This window comes from Danio rerio, chromosome 11, assembly GCF_049306965.1.
Source record: "Danio rerio strain Tuebingen ecotype United States chromosome 11, GRCz12tu, whole genome shotgun sequence".
NCBI lineage: Eukaryota > Metazoa > Chordata > Actinopteri > Cypriniformes > Danionidae > Danio > Danio rerio.
This window is the reverse complement of record NC_133186.1, coordinates 23,565,735-23,592,757: the sequence shown is the minus strand read 5'-3', so window position 1 is coordinate 23,592,757 and position 27,023 is coordinate 23,565,735. Positions and strand designations below refer to the sequence as shown.

The 27,023-nt window shown below is 39.6% G+C and overlaps 1 protein-coding gene across 6 annotated transcripts in view; it reads left to right on the top strand.

Moving 5' to 3' along the window:
- srgap2 (SLIT-ROBO Rho GTPase activating protein 2) overlaps positions 1-27,023 on the top strand; it is a 181,332-nt gene that overhangs the window by 90,449 nt on the left and 63,860 nt on the right. For all 6 annotated transcript variants that reach the window (XR_012386792.1, XM_073915896.1, XM_073915898.1 and 3 more), the window contains 2 exon segments: positions 820-1,012; positions 16,132-16,294. Coding sequence is in view for 4 of the 6 variants with exons in the window: in XM_073915896.1 (XP_073771997.1) it covers positions 820-1,012; positions 16,132-16,294 (356 nt within the window). In the remaining 2 variants the exon portion in view is untranslated.

Genomic DNA, 27,023 nt, shown 5'->3' with positions numbered 1-27,023 from the left:
TAACTAGATCACAGAATGATCATGATGTTTAATGTAAAATGAGTTTCCATTGCATAATAATAGAAAAAAATAGACTTCTGCAGAATTCCTGCATTTGCTAAGTGTGCCTTGAAATGCACTTTGACTCATAGAGGAGATTTACCAGCTGTTTCTCTTCTTCTCTTTTTATTTTGTGCAATTTCTAAAGAAAATCATTTCCCACATTAAGAGGAATACATTAACTGCTTTGATTTCAAATTACAGGAAAATCTTTGACACTTACTGATCACATTTTGGGGACTTAAAATGAGGCATACTTCATTTATGATAGAAAATTGTAACTTAGGATAAAGACACACGAGTTATAAGGAATCATCACATATGACCCTTGCTGATTGTATATTTTATGGTTTTTGGAACCATTTAGTAGACGTATGTTGTTTCAATATGTTTGGGGAAGATAATAATAACAAGCTAAAACCTTAAACAGATATTTAAAAAAAAAATAATTTCATTAATTTTAAAACTATAATAGTGACAACTTAAATAAATATAACTATATTATTTTAATCAGTCAAATAATAATAAATGTTTCTTGAGCACCAAATTAGCATATTGAAATAACTTCTCACTTAAGAACACTGAAGACACTGGAGTAATGGTCTGCAAAATTCAGCTTTTCCATCATAGCCAACAATTATGAAGTGTAGATTTTGACAATGAACATCTAATGTGCTAGTTTTGCAAAACTCTAAAATGATTCTAAGCACCTCTATCCACCATATCCACGTTGAAGTATTGTAATAACTCAGTGTCTTCTTCTCTTTTTCTGATTGGCAGAGATCCGAGCTCAGTTGGTGGAGCAGCTTAAGTGTTTGGACCAGCAATGTGAGCTCCGTGTGCAGCTCCTGCAAGACCTGCAGGACTTCTTCCGCAAGAAGGCAGAGATTGAGATGGACTACTCCCGCAACCTAGAGAAACTAGCTGAGAGGTTCCTGGCAAAGACACGCTACACAAAAGACCCTCAATTCAAGTAAGAGAGCCTTTTAGTTGGTACATCACAGCAGCTGTGCTTCTTTTCAGCTATTTGAATCCACATTTTAGGTTATTGCATTAAAAGAAACACTCAATGGAAACTGCAAGATGCACGTGAATGCAAAAATATGCATAATAATCAGAAACTGAATTGCCAGGTATGTTTACACATACAGTACATGGAATTTGTTTTCATGACAGAAATTTCCACAGTGCAACTTATTAACGGTGACAGTGCAAATACACAAATAATAAATAATTAATAATAATAATAATAAAAATGAGGTTAAGTACAAATAAATTAAGTGTAAATAGTTTTTTATTATTTGTTTAAACTTCCCAGGTTCTGCTGGTTGCAGTGTTCCGAATTTGCTTGTCAATCTTAAGCCAATTGTAATTATTTGTTTTGGTTCAATTTGAAAATTTTTAAACTAATTGCAAGAGCCCGGGGCACCAGAATAAATAGATGCATAAATAGATGCATATTTATGCATTCAAATTTGTAATTAGTTAAAAGGATATGCTCATAAACTTAGATCCCACCTTTTGATGTCCAAACATAGACGTCATGGCTAAAACAAGGCTAAATTTGATGTCAAAATTCAATAAATGTCTAATAACAGTCCAAAAATAGACTAGTCATCAAGTAGACAGGAATGAATGAATTCTGTCTAATTTGTCTATTGTATGACTAGTCTAGTACTGGACTATGATTAGACGTCTATTCGATTTTCACTGACAGTAAAATTTAGCCTAGTTTTAGCAAAGACTAGATGTCTAGGTTTGGATGTATTTTAGATGTCTTTTGAACAAACAAAAATATTTTAGATGTCTTTTGAACAAAAAAATAAATAAATAAAGGATTGGCAAAGAAATTCCTTAATTTACATCAAAATATGCATGTATTTTTGCTTCAAGAGATAATGTGATTGGATAACCAGACTAACCATTGTCAATTAATTTCATCTCACAGTATCCTATTTGTGGGATGAAATTAATTGACAATGGTTAGTCTGGTTATCCAATCACATTATCTCTTGAAGCAAAAACATATGAATATTTTGATGTAAATTAAGGAATTTCTTTCCCAGTCCATCCTCTGATTGATTTTGTAAAGCTACCTTCCAAAATGCAATCATCTTCTCAAACATCAGACACTGCCTCCAAACAAAAGACAGCATGACAGAGATTGTCTGCTACCCTGTGTATTTACTATGAAGAGAAATAACTGTTTTCTCAACTTACAAAAACAGCCATTTGTATTATTTTTGGATCATGCTGTAACCACAAGGGAGTCGAGTGACAATGAAATGAGGATCCTTATGCAGGTTTTACGAAAAATTTTGGTCAGACAGGCAATAATCAAAAACAGGCGCAAAGCGGTACAAACAAGGAAATCCGGAGGCATCATCAGGTAACAAACAGATGGTCAATATAGGTGGCAGACAGGGTAAACGATAAAACAAAGCAAGGGTCAAAGCACATGGAAACTAAATCAGGGAATGTTTTTGTAATGTTAAAGTGTGTTAACCAAACAAGACTCAGACATGTGAGTGTCAAAGCAAGCTGTATATATGTGAGTGCATGAGCAGCATCAGCTGTGTGAGTTCAATCAATGAAGACTTGGAGTAGGTGTGTATGTGTGGTGCATGACAGGACTTGTGGTTCATATGGAGACAGAGTTGTAGTCATTGGGAATGTTCTCCAGCGATCTATGAGGGTTAGATTGCTGGTGATCGTGACACATGCTAGTTTCCCAGGAAGTGAGATTTTTTATACACTGGAACACATGAGGCTGGACCATCGAATTTTATTCAATATATATATTTTTGCATTTAAAGTAAATGTGCAACTTTAGATTGAAATATCACTAGACCCATGTCTTTACCTTGCTGTAGTTTAAAATGTGTGTGTTTATCCAGCATCTCTTTTGATTACATAAGAGCTGTTTTGCAGTGAAAGTTAAGACGACTGATTAAACTCTCCCAACAGTCATCTGATACAGAGTCAACACTACCTTTTAGGCCTTTTTGAAATAAATTAATTAAAATATTCTGTGACGGCTCATATTTTTATTAAAAAGGCGTAAACAGTGTCTCTTTGTTTTTACATATTATGATGACGATGAACCATGTAAATACAGTAAGTCTTTTGAGGCTTTCACAAGACCCTGCTGTTATATAAGAAGCTTGAGATAACAGTGGGGATTTTGATCATGGAATAAAGTCAAGCATTTTCTTCGAAGTCCTTGGTTCTGCTCCAGTGACCCATATTTGATCCTAATACTGTGGCGGTTAGAGTTATTATACGGTATTACAAAGAAACAGCTGGTGTAACATTGAAAGGAGAGTTTGTAAAAAAGAAAATTGGCTGTTTATTAATTCACCGTCAGGCCATCCAAGATGTGGGTGGCTTTTTCTTTTTCTTCTTAAGTAGGCTAATACGGAAGAAACTGTAGTCATGGGTGATCATAAAATGCAGGCAAAATTAAATCTGGAAACAAGAAGCTTGAATGCCAGAAATAAATATTCCAGTATAAGATTCTTACAGTATGATAACCCTGGATAAAAACATTACAATGTCATGGTATATATATATATATATATATATATATATATATATATATATATATATATATATATATATATATATATATATATATATATATATATATATATATAATTTTTTTTAAATGTCTGGGTAAAAAAACAACAACTTTTTCCCCCAATCGAACACAATATATAATAAACATTTAAATTACTTTGGAACAGCAAGCATGTTAGGCTAAGTCATTAAAATAAATCATTGACTTCTGCCATCTTCATTAGATTCAAAAACACAGAATTCTTTACAACTTAAAAAGGCATCTTTGGATTGCTTTCTGTTCTGTGGATATAAAGTTAGCCTCTGCACCATTCAGGTCTTTAGCAGGCTTGGATGTAGATGCATAAGAGGTTTGTTTTTTAAATGTTTGCTTTATCGTTGACTGACACCAGTAGCTTTTAATGTTGAGGGTCCTTTTCTCCTGGTGCAGCCGATTCGAATGTTATCCCTCGATTAAATGGGCATTATAGCTATTGCTAGACTACTGATAACAAAGGTGATGGTTATAACGTAATCTTGTAAAAATCAGTTTCTGAATGCACCTAGCAGGCACACAGCATCATAAGATGTTAGTATTAGGTTAGATTTAGATCGTGATGTCAAGTGACCAGAATTCAATGTCTAGCCAGGATCTAAGAACAACGTTATTTTGACATCCAATAACGACGTTGATATTTGGTTGATTTTAGGTTGTGTTAGAAAGTGACCAAAATCCAGCGTCTGATGTCATAGTGGTAACATCCACACAACGTCAAGGTGGAACATGATTAGACGTTGATAATTGGTTGATTTTAGGTTGTTTTTAGGCTGGACATTGACAGTGGCATGACGTTGGGTTCTGACGTCAACCCGATTTTCATTTCTAAACAAAATTCATTATCCCCATGACATGGGGGTGTGTTGCGGTACAACGTCAATATGTCGTCATGTTGGCGTCTTGTCCCTGCAGGGTATAGTCAGGAACATCATGTTTTAATTTAGTGTTGCCTGTAAGTTATGTTTTGCCAGCAACTCAACTTAATGTTTTTCCACTTTCATTTATATGAATCACCATGGCTCTCAGTTTTAACTTAAAATCTTCTTGCAAGAAAAAAATGTTGCAGACGTCTTGAATAATCAGAGGGCGAATAAATTAACAGCTTTTTTTTTCTTAATTTTGGTGGGACTATCCCTTTAAGGACAAAAAACTCAAAGTGAAATCTTAATATTATTTTTATAATTAGCTTCACTTCGAATAGTTTTACCAAGCATTTTAAAGCTTTGCTCTATAGAAAAGCAAGTGGCAATTACGCTGAAGACCAGGAATTAAACGAATGCAGGTTTTCCGATACTCACCAGTGAGCTATGAGAATGCTGCAGTCTCACGGCAGTCATTATGACAGGATATGCTGTAAAAGAGCCTATTAATCAGTGTTATATACTGTCTAAACGGATCTCTGTGGTTAGATGCCTGGATACTGTTGAATTCAGTTTGATCTTTTGAAGAAGTGGTTACTTCATTCTTGAAGAACAACAAAAGCCTAAAAGACCAACAGTCTCAAGTTTTGCAAAACCGGTAGTAGTTTTATCAATTAAAGCAGTATGTGATGAGAACATTTATGACACTAACTAGTGATGCACCAAAATGAAAATTCCAAGTAAAAAGCCAAAATGTAGGATGTACAAAAAAAAGCTGTTTCGGTATGTTTCTGAAATATTTTGTCCACAATAACTATGTTTTGATCAACCGATTTTTATTTGTATTTTGGACTTTTGCCTAAAAAAATTCTTAAAGAAAAATTGAGTGTGTTCAGAAACTTTAAAAAGTAAGGTTTTATCACATAAGAATAGATGCCAATAAACTACAATGCAAACACATTTACAGAATACATTTTAACAGGTCATATGATAACAAAAATGGCAGAAAATTACAGGTATATGCATGGACAAAGAGGTCTGAATGTTTTTAAATGTAATATATGTGTTGTAATATATGTATATGCAAAAAAGTAATGACAATTTGTCGGTCATCAAAATATTCTTGAACATCCTCACGTCTCATACCTCCAAAAACCAGTTATTATGTTTATTACATTTCATATTTCTCTTCTGAGACCAAAGTAATATATTCATTCATTTTCTTGTCGGCTTAGTCCATTTATTAATCTGGGGTCGCCACTGCGTAATGAACCGCCAACTTATCCAGCAAGTTTTTACGCAGCGGATGCCCTTCCAGCCGCAACCCATCTCTGGGAAACATCCACACACACACTCATACAGTACGGACAATTTAGCCTACCCAATTCACCTGTACTGCATGTCTTTGGACTGTGGGGGAAACCGGAGCACCCAGAGGAAACCCAAGCGAAGGCAGGGAGAACATGCAAACTCCACACAGAAATGCCAACTGGGCTGAGGTTTGAACCAGCGACCCAGCGACCTTTTTGCTGTGAGGCGACAGCACTACCTACTGCGCCACTGCCTCGCCCCCTAAAGTAATATATTATATAAGATAAATGTCCACAGTGGCTTTTTCTACTAAAGCAAATAACATTTTTCTTTGGATTTTCTGCAATAATATATCAGTAAGTGATTATTCGGTTCTCTTTGATTCATTGGATGGAAACATTGCTTTATTCACAAATGTTTTATGCAATATTCGAGTTTTTGTTCAATTTAACTAGCATTATTGAATGGAAACATGGCTATCGACAGGTTTTCCAATCACTGAGTTAGCAAAACTTTTGTTTATACTAACATTTAACAAGGCTCTTTTGTAACTCACATTGGTTTATTGTTATGGTGACACATTGCTTGCTGTGTCAATAGGTTGGACAGGATTTCAGTTGTTTTCCAGGGTCTAGTGCGGTTACCTTGACGGGTTTTCTTTTTTGGCTGTTTTGCCCCAGGCACTGTTTTGACATCGGGAATATCCAGTACTTGAACTTTTCTTTCTTTCATCTTCCAACTTGTTATGTGCTTCACTTTGTTCCCTTTTTTTACCTTCTGTGTTTTCACATCGGGGTGCTCTTTGTATTTTAACTTGACTCCTTGGCTTTCAATATGACCGCTAGAAATGCTGAAGGCTTTAAGTCTGGGAAAGTCAACATATGGCTCTCTGACAGCTCGGAACAATCGATAGTTAGCACACTTGTTTTGTGTGACAACTATGTGCCCTACCAGAGCACAGTTCAGACCTTCACGTGGATCTGTTTCGAATTATCATCATGCTGTAGCGAAACGGTTGGATATATATCAAAACATATTCTTCATTCACGGACAAAAAATATATAATCTGATATATTTATAAAAATATATAATTAAAAATAAAATAGTTATATAATAATAGTTATTTAAGTCATTATTATTATTATTATTATTATTATTGTTGTTATTATTATTATTATTATTATTATTTTTTTTTTGCATTATTTTGTGGGAAGTCGATTAAATCTAAATTTAGAAATAATGACATTCATGGCTAATACAAATTATAATTTTATTTGAACTGGTATAGTTATATATAAAAAAAAAATCAATGATTTGGATAAAAATGCATGGACGATTGGACAATGATAAAACTAAAAGCACTTACAGTACATCTTTGTTTTTCTTATTTTTAGCTAAGTTTTGTTATTAGCATTCTCCATTATTATTATTTTTTTTGCCTGCATTTCCTCTCTGTTTACTCATTCTCTTTCATTTTCATCTCCTGATTTGAATGTAGCATTACTTTTCTCCTAAGTTAGGCCTGCATTGCACCATGCTATTCTCTAAATATCACCTCATGTCTCCAAGTCTGCAGTAACCCCTGGCTGCCCTCACACCAGCGACCCCCTGCTGATTTTCTAATCACCCGTCATCTCATTCTGTCCCAATACCATACCCTGTACTCCACGGGTCCCCTGAGCCCCTGGAATCCAGCTCCAACATCTGCATGTTTAACAGGCAAAGGCCACATCTGGGGCGATGATGCCATGATGGAATGTGAGGTATTTTCCGGTCCCGCGCCTCTAGAAGAATTTAGTTGTCAATGAGGCCCCAACTTTCAAACTGATGGGCATCTGTAGGGATGGTTTGGAGACCCCTCATGCACTGCTGATTTTCTTGAAGACAGAGTTCAGATCAGTGCCTTTTATTCTACCAAGCAAGGGTCAAAAGAATCCTCTATGTGTGGTATGACAGTGTGCGTCATTTGTTCTGCAGGAGGCCTGATGACGGGTCTTTCTGCAATGAAAGGACAGCATGGTTTAAAAAAACATGCGGTCTGGAATGATAACACACCATGGTACTGACCTAATTTCTAGCATGCCTGATTTTCTACAAATGGTCTGAGTTGATACAAAGAAGCAACTGAAACTGACCACAACGTCTGTACTCATGACAAATAAGTAGGGTGGTGGTCACAGTGGTGCCATAGAGGAGCGCTGATGTGTCACATGCTCTGCTGATTCACTACAACTCAGTTCTCAACTCTTACCCTTAAAAATGTTGAGATGACAAGTGGTTTCACTTTATCCTTTTTCAAATTTGTCATGGTATTAGCTCACTTCTCAAAAACCACTGGTGCTTGTGTGCCTTTCCAGTGTCTTATGGCAGTGACCAGTCATGCACCTGGATGTTGACATTTCTTTGGTTTAGCTCCAACCTTATATATGGTATATATATGGTATACATATATATTAATTTTCCTTCGGTTAGTCCCATTATTCCTCAGAGGTCGCCACATCGGAATGAAACTCCAACTTATCGCAGCATATGTTTTACACAGCAGATACCCTTCCAGCTGCAACCCAGTACTAGGAAACACCCAAACACTCTCACATGCTCACACATACACTACAGCTTGTTTAGTTTATTCAGTTCATCTATACTGAATGTCTTTGGACTGTGGGGAAACCGGAGCACCCTGAGGGAAACCCACGAGAATGTAGAGAGAAAGTATGGGTAGCAGATAGAAAGAAACAGGATTGGCAAGGAACCTTGAGAACTCTCGAATTATCGATTTTGGGTCACTTTTGGGAATGTTAACCATTAGGATGCCGGTACCAACTAGCTTCAACCTTTAATTCAAAACACCTCCCTGGAAGTTTTCATCACTTCATTCACTATTCCTTATTCCACTATTGAAATTAGGGGTGCTTTCACACTTGTTTCAATTTCCTGGACCATACCCAAGTTCAATTGTCCGCCCTTGTCACCTTCTTGGTTGGTTTGTGTTCACACTGTCTTTTTTCCTTCTGAACCCTGGTGCACTTGCGTCACGAGCTGATGCTGTGTGTACCAAAACCAAAAGCAAACCAGAACCACCAAAATAGAAAGACGTACACACTGCATGGTCATTCTGTTTTTACTAAATCTTTTGGATCTGGTAACATACAGAATGTGACTCGCGCCTGGCGCAAAAATATAATAAACGTTCAGAACATAACACAATGTCTGCAGAATCTGTTTTTGGAGGAGACAAGCAGACCTTATCACTGTGCTTGGCAAGCTCAAACTGGACCAGAGTTCACGTGAACCGTACCCCAGACCATCTCTTTCAGACAGACTTGGGTACAGTTCGTGAGTGCGCACCCAAGTTCAGAAGACACGTTCACACTAGCTAAACATACCAAACTCTGACATCAAACCAACTCAGGTACGGACCAAAAGTGCTAGTGTGAAAGCACCCTAAGTCAATGAAAAAGTGTGCAAACTTGGTGACAGGTGCACCAGATGTACTATTGAAGCCATCTTCAGGATGTGAGAATCATTTTGTTGCATCCCTTAAGTTGAGGTCACATTACTGTTGCCTGGCCAAATTAATTTTTTAATTGTTGCCAAAATTCCAACATATGGTTGCCCACAAGTTTTGCTCATTTTTAAAGGATCACATGAATGTTCTGCACTAACCAACAAACAACTGCTTTTTTTAAAAGTGATATCTATGTGTAGGACTTCAATAATGCTTTATACGTCTTTACGCTATTGAAAATTGACCAGTTGTGAACAAACCTGTTCCTGGAAGCCAACTATCCTGCAGAAATCAGCTTAAAATTAAACACACATAAACCACCTAAGTCAAATTCGGTAGAAACTTCCTGGTATGTGCTGCACATGGTTGGAACTAGACTCTCCAGACCTGTGGCCCCTCTGGATCAGTAATGGACACCCCTGCTGTATACAATATAATTTTGGGGGGATTTAATGTAAATGGATCTTTACAGTGCACTTGATAATGTCCACTCTGGTTTTGGAAAATGTATTTCCTCATAAATAATGCATAATATAATGGTTCTACTATAATTTGGTTTGGAGCAAAACTCAGCAGTAAGGTGGCCCACCAAAAGCACAGTTGGACACCCGAGTGAGTGCAATGACCAATGAACTTTGCCCATATTATGCTTTCATATACGAGTGTTGTAATATTTCCAGTTCTCAAGTGTCACCATACCCCTCGAGCCATTTCTGGAGCTCTAGAGGAAGTGAGCCTGTCTGGTCTGGTGTGTTTGCCTTTACTTTATAAGTGTGTGACACTAAAGGAAAGCAGGCAAGGCAAGTTTCATTTCCTCTCCATTCTGCTAGCTTGACTGATGTCTTCCCAGAATCATGTCTGGACAGAAACCAAGGCCTTGTAAAATACTTCTCACCAAAGTGGAGAATTTCCCTTAACACCTTCTTATGTACCTCCCAAATAAGGCTGGGTGAATAAATCAGATATCCTTCATGGTTTATAGTGTACTGTAATGTTAGCATGTTGCTAACATCTGTGTGTGTATTGTTTTGAGCATGTGTTAAAGTTATATATATGCATCAATGTGTTTTTTTTTCAGTTATGATCTTCAAAAATCTTCTCATGGTCCATGCTTGTGTTCTAGATTTGATTTGTATTGTGTAGTTATATCCTCAGTCAATTCCCGTCATTTCAGTTCCACCAAATGTCACAAATTCCTTCATATTCATCATCTTTTATCATTCTTCACATACCGCAGTGTCATATACTGTATGCTACCTAAGAATTAGCCCTTCTTGGCTTTGCAGAGCGTTCTTTTTCTGAAAGACTGGCTCTGTCTGTGATGACCTTGCTGTTAATTGGGCAATTCCTCCACTCATGTGACCTCAGCTTTTTCATGGCCTTCCAGAATTGACCCGGAGCTCCCTCGTCTGAATGGCCATTTAGGAACCCTTTCCGTCAGCCAAGGGGCCATGCTAATCTCATCAACATCCCTTTGTTCTTTTCTCAAGAGGAACTGTGATTCTCCTAGGACTCCGTCTTATGTGGTTAAGCATGTGTTTTGCTTCTTTGCATATGAAAAAGTAAACTAGTGTGTTCAGGAGATCTTAGGATGTTTCTCAGGGCTGTCAGTGTCTCGGTTTGGTCAACAGTTATTTTAGAATTTCCAAAATGTTAAAGATGTGATTTAGTTGAGTATTCTTTTGTTTTTGCAGTAGCACTGCAAGATGTGTTCACACCATTTTTGGCTCACATACCTATGGTTTACCATTAGAAACTCACCTTCTTTAAACCCTTGTTGTGCAAGACCTTTATTTTTTTGCTTCGCTTTTCACTACATGCTCGAACCAGTTTTGTTCCTCTTGGATCCCCAAGTGTTACTATATACCAACATGCTGTGGGATCGTTGGCAGAGTAACATCAAGATCTAATTCCACTCTTTACCTCAGCCGTAGCCTCCAAACATCCAAATGCAATTATTTCTGCTACACTTCTTAACCACAGTTGTTTAGATGGGGAAAAGGGTGTATGGGAAAGTTGCTAGAGTGAAAGTTATTGGTGAGTGTGGTGTGCACACCTAAATGCTTTGAACATGCTTGGAATGTTTAGTTACATTGGCAGTTGAATCGTGATTGTTAAAGTGTTGTTTGAAGTTAGTATGTTCTAAGATGAGCTGCTCTGCTATTCGTTCTCTAATTAGTAAGCAACCTTCCAAGGTACAATTCTAAAATATAATTATGTAAATCTCAGTTGCTTGCCTTTTTGATCTACAGAAATACCTTTGACTGGCTGATGACAATAGTTTGGTTTATTTGATTCTAATCCTATCATCAGAGGAGTTACATAAGCACAGATGAAGTGAAACATGTCCAGTCCATTCCACAATGTTGACAGATGTTGAGCAGGGGGACAGGCTGTGATGTACCTCCATAGAGCCCCCCGCTGTGTTCTGAATGTTGGCTGATTTCCACTCTCTTTGAACTAGCAGGGAGGAGTGTCTGTCTGAAGTCTTGTCGGCAGGCAAAGCCAGGGGGAATGTCCTGTACTGAGAGACAGTCTCCGTCGAGTGATATGATTAGTCCAACACACTCTTCAACATGGAGGACTGTGTTAGAGAAGTGTTAATACACCCCCTTTACTTCATGTGAGCTTTAGTACAGAGACCAAGACTAATTCAGGACATTAGCAGTGATTGGTTTTAGCCTAGAATATGTTTTTGAGGTTGACTTTTAATTTTTTAAAAGGGGTTCGGATAGCATTGAGATATACAATAGAGAATAATTTTTTTTTGGAAATACAGATTGTTTATACATTAATTTTGGATGTTTTCTTTAGAAATATCTTTTAAGAAATAAATGCACTTTAAATGTATTTGGTTTTTGGACTTTAGAATTAAATGTACATCAAATTTGTGCTGTCTGATCTTAGCTTTACCTTTTTAGTTACTTAATTGAACTCTTCAACACTTAATGTTAAAACATGATTTCTGAACTACTAGAAAGCTCCAGTTTTTGTAAAATGGGGTGGCACAATGTCGGTAGTGGTTAGCACTGGTTAGCACTGTCGCCTCACAGCAAGAAGGTTGCTGGTTCAAGTCGCTAGGTTTCTCTGGGTTCTCCAGCTTCCCCTACAGTCCAATGGCATGAGCTTTAGGTGAGTTGAATAAACTAAATTGGCTGTAGCGTATGAGTGTTTGTGTCAATGAGTGTGTATTGTAGTTTCCCAGTACTGGGTTACGGCTGAAAGGGCATCCGCTCCATAAAACGTATGCTGGAATAGTTCCCAGTTCATTTAGCCAGGGTGACCTCTGAAATAGAGACTAAACCGAAGGCAAATGAATAAAGGATATCTGAAAACGCCAACCTGATTTCACCAAGTAGGACATGTTTCTTGATTAACATCTATGTTGATCCTGCATCAACATTCCAATCAGCCAATCAGAATTAAGAAAAATGTTTACGTTTATGTTAAGTTTAGGCTTTTGATTAGGTTTATGCACTTCTACATGATTGTTATCCAACTATTATTCCCCTCAGATTTTAGAAATAATTTACAGTTGTGGTTAGGTTTAGAGATAGGGAATAGGTATGGATTACATTTTCGAACAAAAATGATCGCATTAAAAAGTGACTTAATGTAGTTCACTGTTTTTGTTTTTCTGTTTTTGTTCAAACAGAAGCCACTGTAAATTGACATGACCAATTAGAACAATAGAAGTCTGTGCGGGAAGATTTTTTTACCTTCAAGCAAAACTTCCATCACAAGGATTTTTGTTAGAAACTCTGAAATGATATTTTCATCATTCTTTAATTAGCTTAAAATTCAAACAAACATCATTTATTCAAATTTTTTGCAGGACTGGGTGTATTTACTGTCATTTGTTATATTTTTTTAGTAAACGAAAGTGTTTCCAAAATGAGAGCCCAGCTAGCAAAATTCATACAGCTCAATTCCGGCCCATACCAGACACTTACAGTACATCCTGGTCACATGGAATGATGGCACTTGGGCGGTATGTTCCTGTATGCTAGATCTGGGCCACAATCAAGCCTTAGCAATACCACATATCGGCTAAAATTCATCCAAATGAACCAGAACTGACCCTTTTCTGGGCCACAGTTTGCTTTTAATCTTGCCAGATCTGGCCTACACCAAATACTTACATCCACTTGCTGAATGGAATGATGGCTCTTGGGTGGTCGGCTTCTATTTGCCAGATCTGGGCCATAAATTAGCTATATAACTACCCGTATCTGTTATGTCAATGATCACTATACTTCATCTTTACCAAAAGTGACCTATCATACAGTATGTTTTATGAAAACAGTATCGTACTTGCCACATCATACCTCCGCTGCTTTGAGCTCACACCATCTTTAGCCAGAGATGCTCACCCATATTCGCCATATCTCATCTGGGTCACTATAGACTCACAGCCACATTAGCCAGAGCTTACTGTGAAAAATATTTGCCAAAAGTGGTCAACATATGTTTAAGTTAACTGGGCCATATTTACTATATCGACTCTGGGTCACTTAGGCTAACAGCCACGTTAGCCAGAGTTTACTGTGCCGAATGTTCGCCAAAAGTGATCCACATATGTTTTAAAAAAACTGGGCCACAATTGCCATATTTTTTTTGAGCCAATTTAAGCTCACAGCCGCATTAGCCAGCTTACTGTGCTGAATATTGCTGAACGTTTGCACCTACACATGTGATACACTTTGGGTTTAGACTCAGATTTCCCTTAAATGACTATGCTACATTTTTGCCAACTGTGGCCCACATTTGTCCTCTGTCATTTGGGCCAAATTTACAATTTTTCACATGGGCCACATTAGGCTCACAATCTTTGCCTTAAATGGCCCGTATATAAATTGGAATCTTTGGCCCGCTTTTGCCATTGTACAGGTGGGCCACTTCAGGCTCACATTCGTTTTGTCTATGCCGAAGGAAGCCCACCAGTGTCCCATAGCTGCCTTAAGTGGCCCACATTCATATGCTATCTGGGAGAGCAAATGGATTTTAACTCTCCACATTTACCTTTGTTAAGTTGTTAAACCTCATATATCTACACATTTGCATAACGCTGATGGCTACAGTTGCTAGTTGTTTGGTTAGATGTGATGAATGGAGGTTAGATCAGTTCTCACAGATGCTCAGCACTCAAGCTAACAGCAGGACCAAGGTCATGCGTTAGCTGTTCCTCTATAAACACACTGGCTGTAAAACATTAACAGACCGCCGGATGCTTTTCTGTGAGCTCTGTAGATGCCGTCTTTTTTGATTCTCCTTTCTGGTGAGGTTCATCTCTGAGGTATTTTGACAGCAGGGAACGGGCCCCACCTCACGGGCTTCTGCGGGACGCTCAGCATCAGCTGTCTCTTCTGGCATGCACAGGCTGCTGGGTCTATCCCTCCAGCATATGCCTGGAGTAACGCAGGGCTTAGCAAAATTCCTCTTTAACGTGACGTCCATCGCTTTGTATGTCCAGGAGTGGCTTCACACAAAGGGCATTGGGTTTATCAGGACAGATCTTTACATGTGGATACACTTTTTAATCACAGCGGGACTACATGTGTTAAAGTAACCTTTAAGATCAAGTGCACATCAAGAACCTCTACAAGGTTGTTTTGAACTGATATAAATGATGATGCTTATGTTTTGAGTTGTATTTATTGTGAGATTTAATGCTAAGCAAAGTCTTTATTTTGTCCTTAAGGCAAAATGTATGCATATGAGTAGCACATAGATGCTAAGGATAAGTTAGAAATATTCATAATCAATTAGCAATGATTGTGCTAGTGAAATAAAATTAAACAACATTGTCTATACTGTGATTTTTTTTTTACGGAAGTCTGCTAAAGATTAAGTTTAATGCATGACAAAAAAAGGGTAAAGAATGAAACTTAATAAATACAATAAATGCAATAATTCTTATATTAAACATTCATTAATCCATTAATTTTCCTTCAGTTTAAACCATGGTCACACAAGAGTTTGAACATGCGTAATTCTACTGTATGGATTAAACTAAATGGTTAGACATTTAAAAAAAGCACGTGATTGGTCCATATTTTAAAATTTTGTCCAGGGAGGTCATGTTTTGATCTTTGATTGGTCTCATGCAGTCACATGATGCGGTTTCGCAGGTCAGAATTCACCAAGCTTGAACTTTGCAACACAGTGAGCTGTGAAACTTGTTGCAAGGGACTTTAGTCCTTTTATTTATTAGGGGTCACCCCAGCGGAATGAACTGCCAGCTTATCCAGCATATGTTTTACACTGCAGATACTATTCCAGCCACAACCCAGCTCTGGGAAACATACACTACGACCAATTTAGTTTATTCAATTCACTTATAGCGCATGTCTCTGGACTGTGGGAAAAACCGGAGCACCCTGAGGAAATCACTCGAACACGGGGAAAACATGCAAACTCCACACAGAAACGCTGTGCCGGCTTTATATTAAACATTTTTAGTTTACTTTATTTAGTTGGTTTATGTTGCACTTTGATGATTGTCCCTTTGATTATTTAAAAGTATGACAAAAACAGATTATATTATAAATGTATTTTACAGGAAGATTTTTCCCTTCTATTTCAAAATTTCACATTTAATTCAGTGTATTTTTATCTATTTTTTATAATTATTTGTGAAATTTACTAAAAATGTTTTCATGTTTTCAGTTTGTTGCATAATATAATGTATATAAAAGCAAATTGTTATAATAATAACTTGTTTCATCCAATGTTCTATGTCTTTTATTTTAAAGTGAATGCTAATTTTTTTTTTTTTTCTTTCCTGTTCTCTGCAGAAAAGAGCAGAATATCTTGTCTCCAGTCAACTGCTGGAACCTTCTCTTGGCTCAGGTGAAGAGAGAAAGTCGAGACCATGCCACTCTCAGTGATCTCTACCTCAACAACATCATCCCACGCTTCGCCCAGATCAGCGAAGACTCAGGACGCCTCTTTAAAAAGGTGACATTCGCCATTATAAACCAGTTGATTCCTCTATTAAAGCCACAATAGTGGCTTTCTTTCATCATCATTTATCTTTCTTTCATCATCATTTATTTTTTTCTAAGTGACACTTCTGTGAAAGTGCATCCAGCATCTTTACTTGTCTAAAGTGGTAGTGCAGAAATGCAGGTTGCTCACTATCTAGAGATGTAAAAGAGATGCCTTATCCACAAGAGTCAATCAGGTCAAATTTAACTTTGTTGAGTGAGAAGATCAGAGAAATTTCACAGGTGATCTTCTTGAAACAGTCATATATGGATGCAAATGCAATTCCATTTGAATTTTGGCAGGTTACATCCAGGACACAAAAACAAGCAAATATTGCTATTAATATTGCTGTTTACTGTAAATATGTCAGGGTTATAGCTGCTTAAGACAGTGGAGTCCAATCGCAGTTCTGAAGGTCCGGTGTCTTGCTGAGTTTAGCTCCAAATTGCTTCAGCGCACCTGCCAGGAAGTTTCTAGTATATTAAGTAAACACTTGATTAGCTGGTTCAGGTGTGTTTGATTAGGGTTGAGACATGCTCTGCGTCCGAAATCACATAATTCCATACTATAAAGTACCCTAAAAACAGTAGGGACCATGCAAGTTGAGTAGTATGTCCGAATTTATAGAATTTGAAAAACAGTAGGTGAGAAGTACCCGGATAACCTACTTCTTCCAGTTAGATTCTAAAGTGCACATCGGATGGATGTTATGCTATCTTTTGATGAACCGCAGGAGAATTCATGAATCGAAGTGGAGCAATTTCGAAAACTTATTGCGGGTAGGTCATGTGATGGTGACAAAATGGTGGATGTAGTACATCCATTCATGACACTCAAATTCATACCTACTTTTAAAATGGCAGCGAAAAACATTTAAATTCAAAAACAGTACCGACTGTGTAGCAGGCAATTTCAGACGCAGCCACGGTGAATGCATTTAAAAATTTACTTTTTCATTTGAAATATGGCAGTCACCGCACATTCACGGAAATGTATACGGTAATGTGGCATTTGCAATTGCATTTACATTATGTAACAATTCATGCGTCCATGTATTGAAAATCCAATTTGCAATTGCATTTGGAAATTTTCCAGAATATCCCACCATCGTTACATATTTGATACTTGAATTGGTAAAAGAATTGAGAAGCTAACTTTAAACTCTGTCCTGTAAATTTGAGGATATTTATAGTGAAATGCATGACATGCATTAGAAGTCTCAGGGATATTTAAGGTCCAGTTCAAATTACGATGTTTTAAATTACGAAAAAGGAAGCACTTAATTTAGGTTTAAGTTATTTTTTTCTTGTTCCAATTCCAATTATAGTATCTAAAATGCCACAGGGGGCGACACGGTGGCTCAGTGGTTAGCACTGTCGCCTCACAGCAAGAAGGTCGCTGGTTCGAGTCCCAGCTGGACCAGTTGGCATTTCTGTGTGGAGTTCTCCCTGCATGTCAAAACATCTCTAATTTATCCCTCTTTTTTATTTTAACTCCCGGCATGAGTCTTTCAGACCCCTATCAGCACTTCTTTTACTCCACTTTCTCTCTGTCTCTTCTCCGATTCTCTTGAGAGACATAAATGAGCCTTCATATCAACATATTCTTCTCAACTCTCAGTCTATTTCCCATGTGTAGTTTAGCTCACTCTGCCCTCAGTGCTGCAGCAATAGCAGGCTCTTTAATTGAACGCTCCTGGTCGGCCTTCTCTCTGGAGGATTCCCAGGAATCGCTGAACTCTGGGCGATTGCACTCACTCTGCGTCCCGTTGCCACACACTTCTCACCTGTCTTAAAAGCTTTATGACATGCTGGAGAAATTCAGCACTCTAAATGCTAATAGAGTCAAGGAAGCCGTGTCCGGAGGAGGTTTAAGACTTTATTGAACCATAAGAGTAGGCACACAAGGAAGGAAAACATCCTTAGAAGTGTATAAAGAGAAGTATGGTGAAGTTTTGGAACAATTTTGTCCATATTCCTTAGTACTAGACCACATTTAGGTCGTACTCACACTATGTACAGTTGCCTTGAACTGGGCTAAAGCACGCTTGTCCTACCTCCCATCTCCCCCGACGGCCAGCACTCACATTATATTCAGGGCCTGGGTACGATTACGTCATCGATGCTGCGCTGTTCAGAAAGCGATCTCGCTCAGCACAGTGGAGATTGCTTTAGTAATATCGTTTAAGTTGTTTGATAAGCAGTAACATGCAGTCAAATATTTCGCTGAACAGATCAGTCACTTTTGACGCTCATAAACAGCCATAGAGTACTCGTGCTGCAAGAATTAGGAGGTTTGCTGAAGGCGCAGCTGTCATGCAGTGAGGGGTTTGCGTCTTTAATAATCTGCGACAGTTTGCTTTCATTAAACAGTAAGACTGATTATTAAATCCATATGAAACAGTCCCTTAAAGTCACATCTCGCTTTCAGTTTCGGGCTTTGGCGTGTTTTGCACTTACTGTACACACAAGCATACCACGCCAAAGCCCAAGTGAACCGCGCTCAGGCCCACCTCTTCCAACCGGGCCAGGGCTGGCCAAGTGAACCGATTCAGAGCACTCACACTTCTCAAACGATCCGGGAAACGGGCCTGGGCATGGTTTGGATAGCATAGTGTGAGTAGGCTCTTAGCTTCAGTAATAAGAGGTGATGCCATTAAGCAGTATGTTTTGCTGGTGAAATCGAGGCTCGTCAGGCAAAGGAACATTTTTCCACTGTTCTTTTATCCATTTTTGGTGAGTACGTGCAAATCATAGACTCAGTTTGCTGTTCTTGGCTGACATCTGAGATACTTGAGGTTTCAATTGGTTGTGTGCTCAGGGATGCACATTCAGTTACTTGTGCTTTCTATCAAAAATGACTCGTCTCTAAAAAAAAAAATATGTAATAAATAAAAATTAATAAATAGTGTTGTGCTTAATTATTACCAAATATTGAGCTCTCTCTCTTTTTGGCCTTCTTTTCTTTCTGTTAAGGAAAGGGTTTGTAGTTTGGAAGCTGTTTGATTGCTGGCCTCATTAATCCCAGGAAAAAAGCCTGTTATACTCAAATTAGGTTGTTTTGTGCACAAATGTGTATGTGTATTGATTTTGGTATGTAATTTTTATAATGACATGGGTATGACCTAGATTTTACAATGTTAAGGTGGTTTATGAGCAAATGCACTGTGTCCTTATATGTCAAAACTGCAAACAATCATATTTAATGTGGTCTTTTCATATTTAAAAATTGCCACAGAGTTGGCTTTAGGAGTTGGGGTCGGATAATTCATTACAGTAAGCTTTTTTTCTTAGTATAAAATATATTACGGCAATGGAAAATCATCATAAACCACCTAAATGTGTGTGTCTGTATCTGTGTGGTGTTATAAATATCTATCCAGTGGAAACAAGTATCAGTTCTTTATGTTGAGGTGCATAATCTCAGATCAGTGAAGCCTGCAATCAGTCAGTAACAAAAAACAAATATAAAATCTAAAAAAAAGAAAAAAGTGTAGCAAATTAAATGCAACACAGGCTCATTGTAAAAACGTACCCCTGAATTATGCAAATTATGTAGACTCGCCATGTACATTAGTGGACTTGAGATGCCGGTCACCCTGACAATGCGGTTCGAGTTCAGTGAGAAACGGTTCCAGAGAGCATGTAAAAAAAAGGAAAAATATAAACAAATAAATAACAGGGTGAGAACGTGGTTAGTCCTAAAAATGTGGTGAAAATCAAGCAGCCGCAAGGGCTTTTCTTTTTTCTGGATTACTTTTGAAAACACTGTTGGTTGGGTTTAGGGAAGGGGGTGATTGGGGGATCGGTTGATCAGTAAGTCAGCCAGTCGACTGCGGCCTCTGTTGGTTTTACACGAGAACAGCAGGCAAAAATTGCACTTGCGAGAGAAAGTTGAGATCTGAAAAAGCGTACACAGCGGCCTCTGATGGATTCACGAAAACAAAAAACTGCAAAAAAAAAAAAAAATGTAGCTCCTGTGACTTATTTTGTGATCTCCAAAAATGTATTTACGGGTATGTATCAATAATGAGCCTGGGTTGGTTAAAATCCAAAAGCTGTAACATTAAAATTTTTGGGAAAAAGACATCACCATAACCATAGCATGAGGAAGATATGTTTGTATATTAATGTCCCCTGGTGGCCTTTATTTTTTTTCCAAAATATATTTATTTGCATTTGTTTTGAACACATAATACATTTAAATAAAAGAGAAAAAAACACACATAAGAGAACCTTGCAGAACTTTAACCCCCCCCCCCCCCAAAAAAAATAATAATAATAATAATAAATAATTAATAATTAATTAAAAAATAATAATAAATGAATAAAAAAAAAAAAAAAAAAAACTCTCGCTAGTTTCCGTACACCAGCATTCACAGCCATCCAATTTACAGTTTAACCTTTTACCTTCACAGCGTATTTAGTAATTTTAGGAGATCACATTATGTAATGGAGATATAACAATTTCATATGATGCGCTTATTTGCTCTTAAAAAAGAAAAAAGTGGAATTCTTTATCTTTATTAGGTAAAGTCTCAACTGTGGAACATTGGCTGTGTTTTCTTCACCAGTAACCAACAAGCATTATTCATGTCAGGGACATAACTTTTGTGCATTTTTCCGCTAAAGTGGCCCTTATTATTAAATAAGAACAGAATGTTGTACTTTTTACATAACACTCTGACTCAAGACAAAGAACTTTCATCAGCCACTTGCATTTGGGAATTAGCAGCAGAAGCCCTGTTGATGGGAGCGATCCTTTGACAAGTGACTGATGTGAAGTGCCAGTAAACCAATCCTCTCACACACACACGCACACCCTGAAGTGATGTTTCTCTGACAGATTTGTGCAGAACCAAAACCAATCTCCTGCCAGGCTAGCGGACAAACGTGTGATCTTTTTCATTTAACAAGTGCATCTCGTCGTTAAGGCTCATAAATCCATGTCCTCCCGTCCCAGAGTCTCTCCTCTGTTGCCCAATAGATTTATAGAGCTCTTCATGGAAAATCAATAGTTGACTCCCATTTTTTGGGTCTCTTTGTATGAGTGTTGTCTTTGGAGTGTGTCACCGAGCAGATGGAAGAAAGCAGCTCTGCCTGCTTCGACCGCACTCCTGAAGACCCATTTCACCACAGGAGTGTTATGTTGCATACAGGGGAAGTGTTATGTGTGTCTGAGGGCGACGGAGCGAGAGAGAGGAGGAAGGAAAAATGGAAAGGAGTGCTTTAGACCCAACAGTCCTAATAGAAAAAGCAGGCTGAATAAATCCATCAAATGCTCCTTATTGAAGTGATCTGAAACAGGGATGTGCCACAGGGCTGTTCGACTAGTCATCCAACACCCAACAAGCCAAACTGGAGCCACAAATGAGCTTATAGACGTCAGCTGGGGAGACCATATGCTTCGGAACTATCTCCCACACCTTCAGTGTAACGCTCACACGTGACAATAAAATGTAACGGGACCACATTCTTATAAATAAAGAATTTGAATGTTCGCTTTGAGGTATTTTTAGAACTGTTTACTAGAGAAATCAACTGTTCGGAGTGTTTCCAGTCATGTAATTAGACTAGCTTGAATTGACTTGTGTTGTTTGGGTATTTATTGATACCTAGACACGTTTATGTTTGTTTTGCTCATGAATTTATGAATGTTATTTGCTTTTGTAGGTAATTTTAAGTTAAGTTCTCCAATATTTCCTTTCAATTTTTCCAGATTTTTCTACATATATTAACTTTTGCACAAAATACCTTACAGAAAAATCACATGATCACCACATGCATCATGAGCTTCTCATGTTAAAATCAAATGCACAAAACAGACTCAAAACATGGTTTTATAACATTTTTACATGGAAGAAAAATCCTGTTTACTTTTTCACCTGAAAATGTTTTCAAAAAACCACACTTTCATTAGTGTTTCATATTTGTTCCATTTTTTTTCACAATGTGATTTTAACATGTTAAGCTAACGTGATTCAAATATTAATATTAATGTTTAATATTTTCAGTTCAATTGCATGTACAAAGCTGATTATTGTTAACATTTTCATTGCCATTAAAGTAAAATGACACAATTTAAACATATGGGAAAAAACATATGTTAGATAGAATATGTACAAAAAAGCAACAAATAATAACTTGACTTCTAGATGATCATTTGTAAAAGTGGCAGAAGGCAGAGTTTTCTGATGAATCATCTGTTGAACTGCATCCCAATCATCACAAATACTGCAGAAGACCTATTGTAACCCGCATGGGCCAAAGATTCTCACAGAAATCAGTCAAGTTTGGTGAAGGCAAAATTATGATTTGGGGTATGGGGGTGCACAAGAGATCTACAGAGTGGATGGCAACATCAAAAGTCTGAGATATTAAGATATTTGTGCTGCCCATTACATTGCAAACCACAGGAGAGGGCAAATTCTTCAGCACGATCTCATACTTCAACCTCCACATCAAAGTACCTTAATGCAAAGAAGGTCAAGGTGCTCCAGGATTGGGCAGTTCAGTCACGAGACATAAACATTATTGACCATGTCTGGGGTAAGATGAAGGAGGAGGCATTGAAGATGAATACAAAGAATCCTGATGAACTCTCGGAGTCCTGCAAGAATGCTTTCTTTACCATTCCAGGTGACTTTCTTAATTAAGTTATTTGAGTCATTGCATAGATGTATGGATGCAGTCCTCAGAGCTCATGGGAGTCACACACAATGTTAATTATTTTTCCACTGCATCATGATTATGTTTGACACTGTACATTATTTCTGTTAAGTGACAAGACTTTTGTCTAAGCAAAGTCTGACATTACTGTCCTAATTAAGTAACTACAAATCAAGGCATGATCATATTTTATTTTGGTGAAATAAGTGTGATCTAGAAGCCTTTGCCTTTCATATAAGCCACTTCTACCAAATACCAAATGATCGACTAGAAGTCAAGTTATTACTTGTTATTCCTAAAACTTGGATTTTTGTCTAAGACTTTTGTCAGGTAGTGTAAATACTCCAAACATTAATGCTATTGACCTTATGTGTCAGGGGTCTGAGTGAGAGAGAAGATGGTTCAGACACAGATGCAGGTCTCAGCAAAGTTTATTGAAGCCCACAAACTCAAGGGGCAAAAAATAGTCCACAAAACAATCTTCAAAAAAGGAAACTAAAAATTCCTCCGTAATGGAGTTGGCAAAAAAGCCCAAAGTTCACAAAAACTCAAAACTGAGAAATAAAGTCTCCAAAAACGATTAAATAAAACTACTCCGGAGAGGTTAGATGAACTGTCTTCAAGAGGGTGCAATACCCTGATACCCGACAGGGGGCGATGAATCCGGCCGCCGCTGACTGGGACAGAATGGCCACGAGGAAGACTGAGGCTTGGAAGCCGGCGAGAGAGTGTTGAGGGCCGGCAGGATAGGGACGGAGAGTCAGATGGGCGGCAAAGCAAAAACAGACGGGAACAGGCTTGAAGGCAGACGGAGAAAAAACACTTTAGGAAAATCAACAGGATGACATCAGACACGACAAAACTCACAGGATATACAAGGAACAGGACTAGACCAGGAGATCGCCAGACATGCCGGAAGGGGAAAAACTACGATCTGACACAGAACTACGATCAACAGAGGGATAAATAGGGGGAGAAATCAAGGAAACCAGGTGAGTGAAATTAGTTTGATAGACTAATGGAAAGTAATAGAGCAGATGGGTGGGGAAGCGAGAGGTAAACAAAGCAGGGTATGAGTGATCAAAACAATACGAGTGAAAGGGAAAAAGTAACACAAACATCAAACCGGTGATCAGACCGAGATTGTGACAGTACCCCCCTCCCCACGGACGCCACCAGGCGCCCTAGGGAGGGGGCTCACCTCGTCTTCGACGAAATTCCTTGACCAACCCCCGGTCCAAGATATCCCGGGCCGGGACCCAGCTCCTCTCCTCCGGGCCATAGCCCTCCCAGTCCACTAGGTATTGGAAACCACGACCCCTGCGTCTGACGTCCAGTAACTTTCTGACAGTATATGCTGGAGCACCATCCACTAGACGGGGGGGAGGGGGGGAAGGGGTCGGGACAGTGGGAACAAGGGGGGAGTACAAAACAGGTTTAACCCTAGAAACATGAAAGACTGGGTGTACCCGACCAAGCGTAGGAGGGAGCTTGAGCCGAACTGCCACAGGACTCAACACCTTGGTGATCCGGTATGGGCCAATGAACCTGGGAGCCAATTTACGTGAGGCTACCCTGAGAGGCAGGTCCTTGGTAGACAGCCATACTCTTTGACCACTAACATAGCGGGGAGCGGGAGTCCGATGACGGTCAGCCGCTGCTTTGGTCCGTCTACTAGCCTGGGCCAAGGCTTCCTTGGCTCTACTCCAGGTACGTCGACACCTTTGGACAAAAGCCAAGGCAGACGGGACCGCAGCATCGGGTTCCTGTGCGGGGAAAAGAGGTGGTTGATAACCAACAGAGCACTGAAATGGTGACATACCTGTGGATGAGACTGGTAGAGTATTATGAGCATACTCTACCCAGGACAGTTGCTGACACCAGGAGCTCGGATTCTGAGATGCCAGGCAGCGGAGAGTGCGTTCCAGATCCTGGTTTGCCCGCTCAGACTGCCCATTGGTCTGAGGATGAAATCCCGATGACAGACTCGTAGAGGCCCCGATCTGTCGACAGAATTCCTTCCAGAACCGGGAGACAAACTGGGGACCCCTATCAGAAACAACGTTGACCGGAAGGCCATGAATCCGGAAAACGTGGTCCACCACCGCCTGAGCAGTCTCCTTGGCTGAGGGCAATTTGGGAAGAGGAATGAAGTGGGCCGCCTTGGAAAATCGATCCACCACTGTAAGGATGACAGTGTTCCCCTTCGATACTGGTAACCCAGTAACAAAATCAAGGGCAAGGTGTGACCAGGGGCGGGAAGGGATGGGAAGGGGGCGGAGCAGACCAGTGGGAGGCGAGTTAGAACTCTTGTTCTGGGCGCAAACTGAGCAGGCAAACACAAACTGCCTGACATCCCTGGCCATGGATGGCCACCAGAATCGCTGCCGGATGGCTGCCAGCGATCTCCGAACTCCTGGATGACAGACTAACTTGGATGAGTGACCCCACTGGATGACCTGTGAACGCAGAGCAGAAGGGACAAATAATTTGCCCGCTGGAACTCTCTGAGGAGGTTGGCACTCTCGTAAGGCCTTCAGGACCCGACTCTCAATTTCCCAAGAGAGGGAGGCCACCACCACACCCCTGGGCAGGATGGTGTCCTTTGAAACCACCCTCTCTGGGGCCTCAAACAGGCTAGAGAGAGAGTCGGGTTTAACGTTCTTGGACCCAGGCCTGTACGAGAGTGTGAAATTGAACCGGCTGAAGAAGAGAGACCAGCGGGCTTGTCTTGCATTGAGCCTTTTGGCAGAGTTTATGTATTCAAGGTTTCTGTGGTCTGTCCAGACCACAAAAGGCTGCTCTGCGCCCTCCAGCCAATGGCGCCACTCACCCAAAGCGAGCCTGACTGCCAACAACTCCCGATTGCCTATGTCATAGTTTCGTTCCGTGGGGGTCAAACGGTGGGAGAAGAAAGCACAGGGGTGTACTTTCCCATCCTGAAGAGATCGTTGTGATAGGACTGCGCCTACTCCGACCTCAGAAGCATCGACCTCGACTATAAACTGCTGTTTAGGATCTGGAATAGACAAGACAGGAGCAGAGATAAAACGGGACTTGAGTTTATCAAAGGCCTCCTGAGCCTTATCCCCCCACCTAAACAGTACCTTGGAGGAGGTCAGTGCTGTTAGGGGTGCAGCAATCTGGCCAAAGTTCCTGATGAAACGCCGATAAAAGTTGGCGAATCCCAGGAACCGCTGCAGTGCCTTGCGAGAGTCTGGAGTTGGCCACTCGGCAACAGCCCTTACCTTTGCAGGATCGGCACTGATCTCACCCGCCGAAATCAAAAACCCCAGGAACGAAACTGACTGGGTGTGGAAGACGCACTTCTCCGCCTTAACAAACAGTTGGTTTTCTAAGAGTCGTTGCAGCACCTGGCGAACATGCTGAGTGTGTGCCTGCAGAGAGGGAGAGAATATTAGGATATCATCCAGGTACACGAAGACAAACTGGTTTACCATGTCTCTCAACACGTCATTGACCAGGGCCTGGAAGACAGCCGGGGCGTTGGTCAGACCAAAAGGAAGGACCCGATATTCAAAGTGTCCCGTGGGTGTGTTGAAGGCTGACTTCCACTCATCCCCCTCCCGAATGCGAACCAGATAATAAGCATTACGGAGGTCCAACTTGGTGAAAACTTGGGCTCCCTGTAAGAGTTCAAAGGCTGAGGACATAAGAGGTAAGGGGTACCTGTTTTTAATGGTGATGTCATTCAGCCCTCGATAGTCAATACAGGGACGGAGGGAGCCGTCCTTCTTCTTGACGAAGAAGAACCCAGCTCCCGCTGGGGATGAGGAGGGGCGGATGAGGCCGGCTTTAAGGGATTCATTAATATACTTGTCCATGGCCTCTCTTTCAGGACGGGACAGAGAATACAAACGTCCCTTAGGCGGAGAAGTGCCTGGGAGGAGCTCAATGGCACAGTCGTAGGGTCGATGCGGAGGCAAGGAGGTGGCCCGGGACTTGCTGAAGACCAGGTGCAGGTCGTGGTACTCCGTCGGAACCCCGGTCAGATCCACCGACTCCACCTG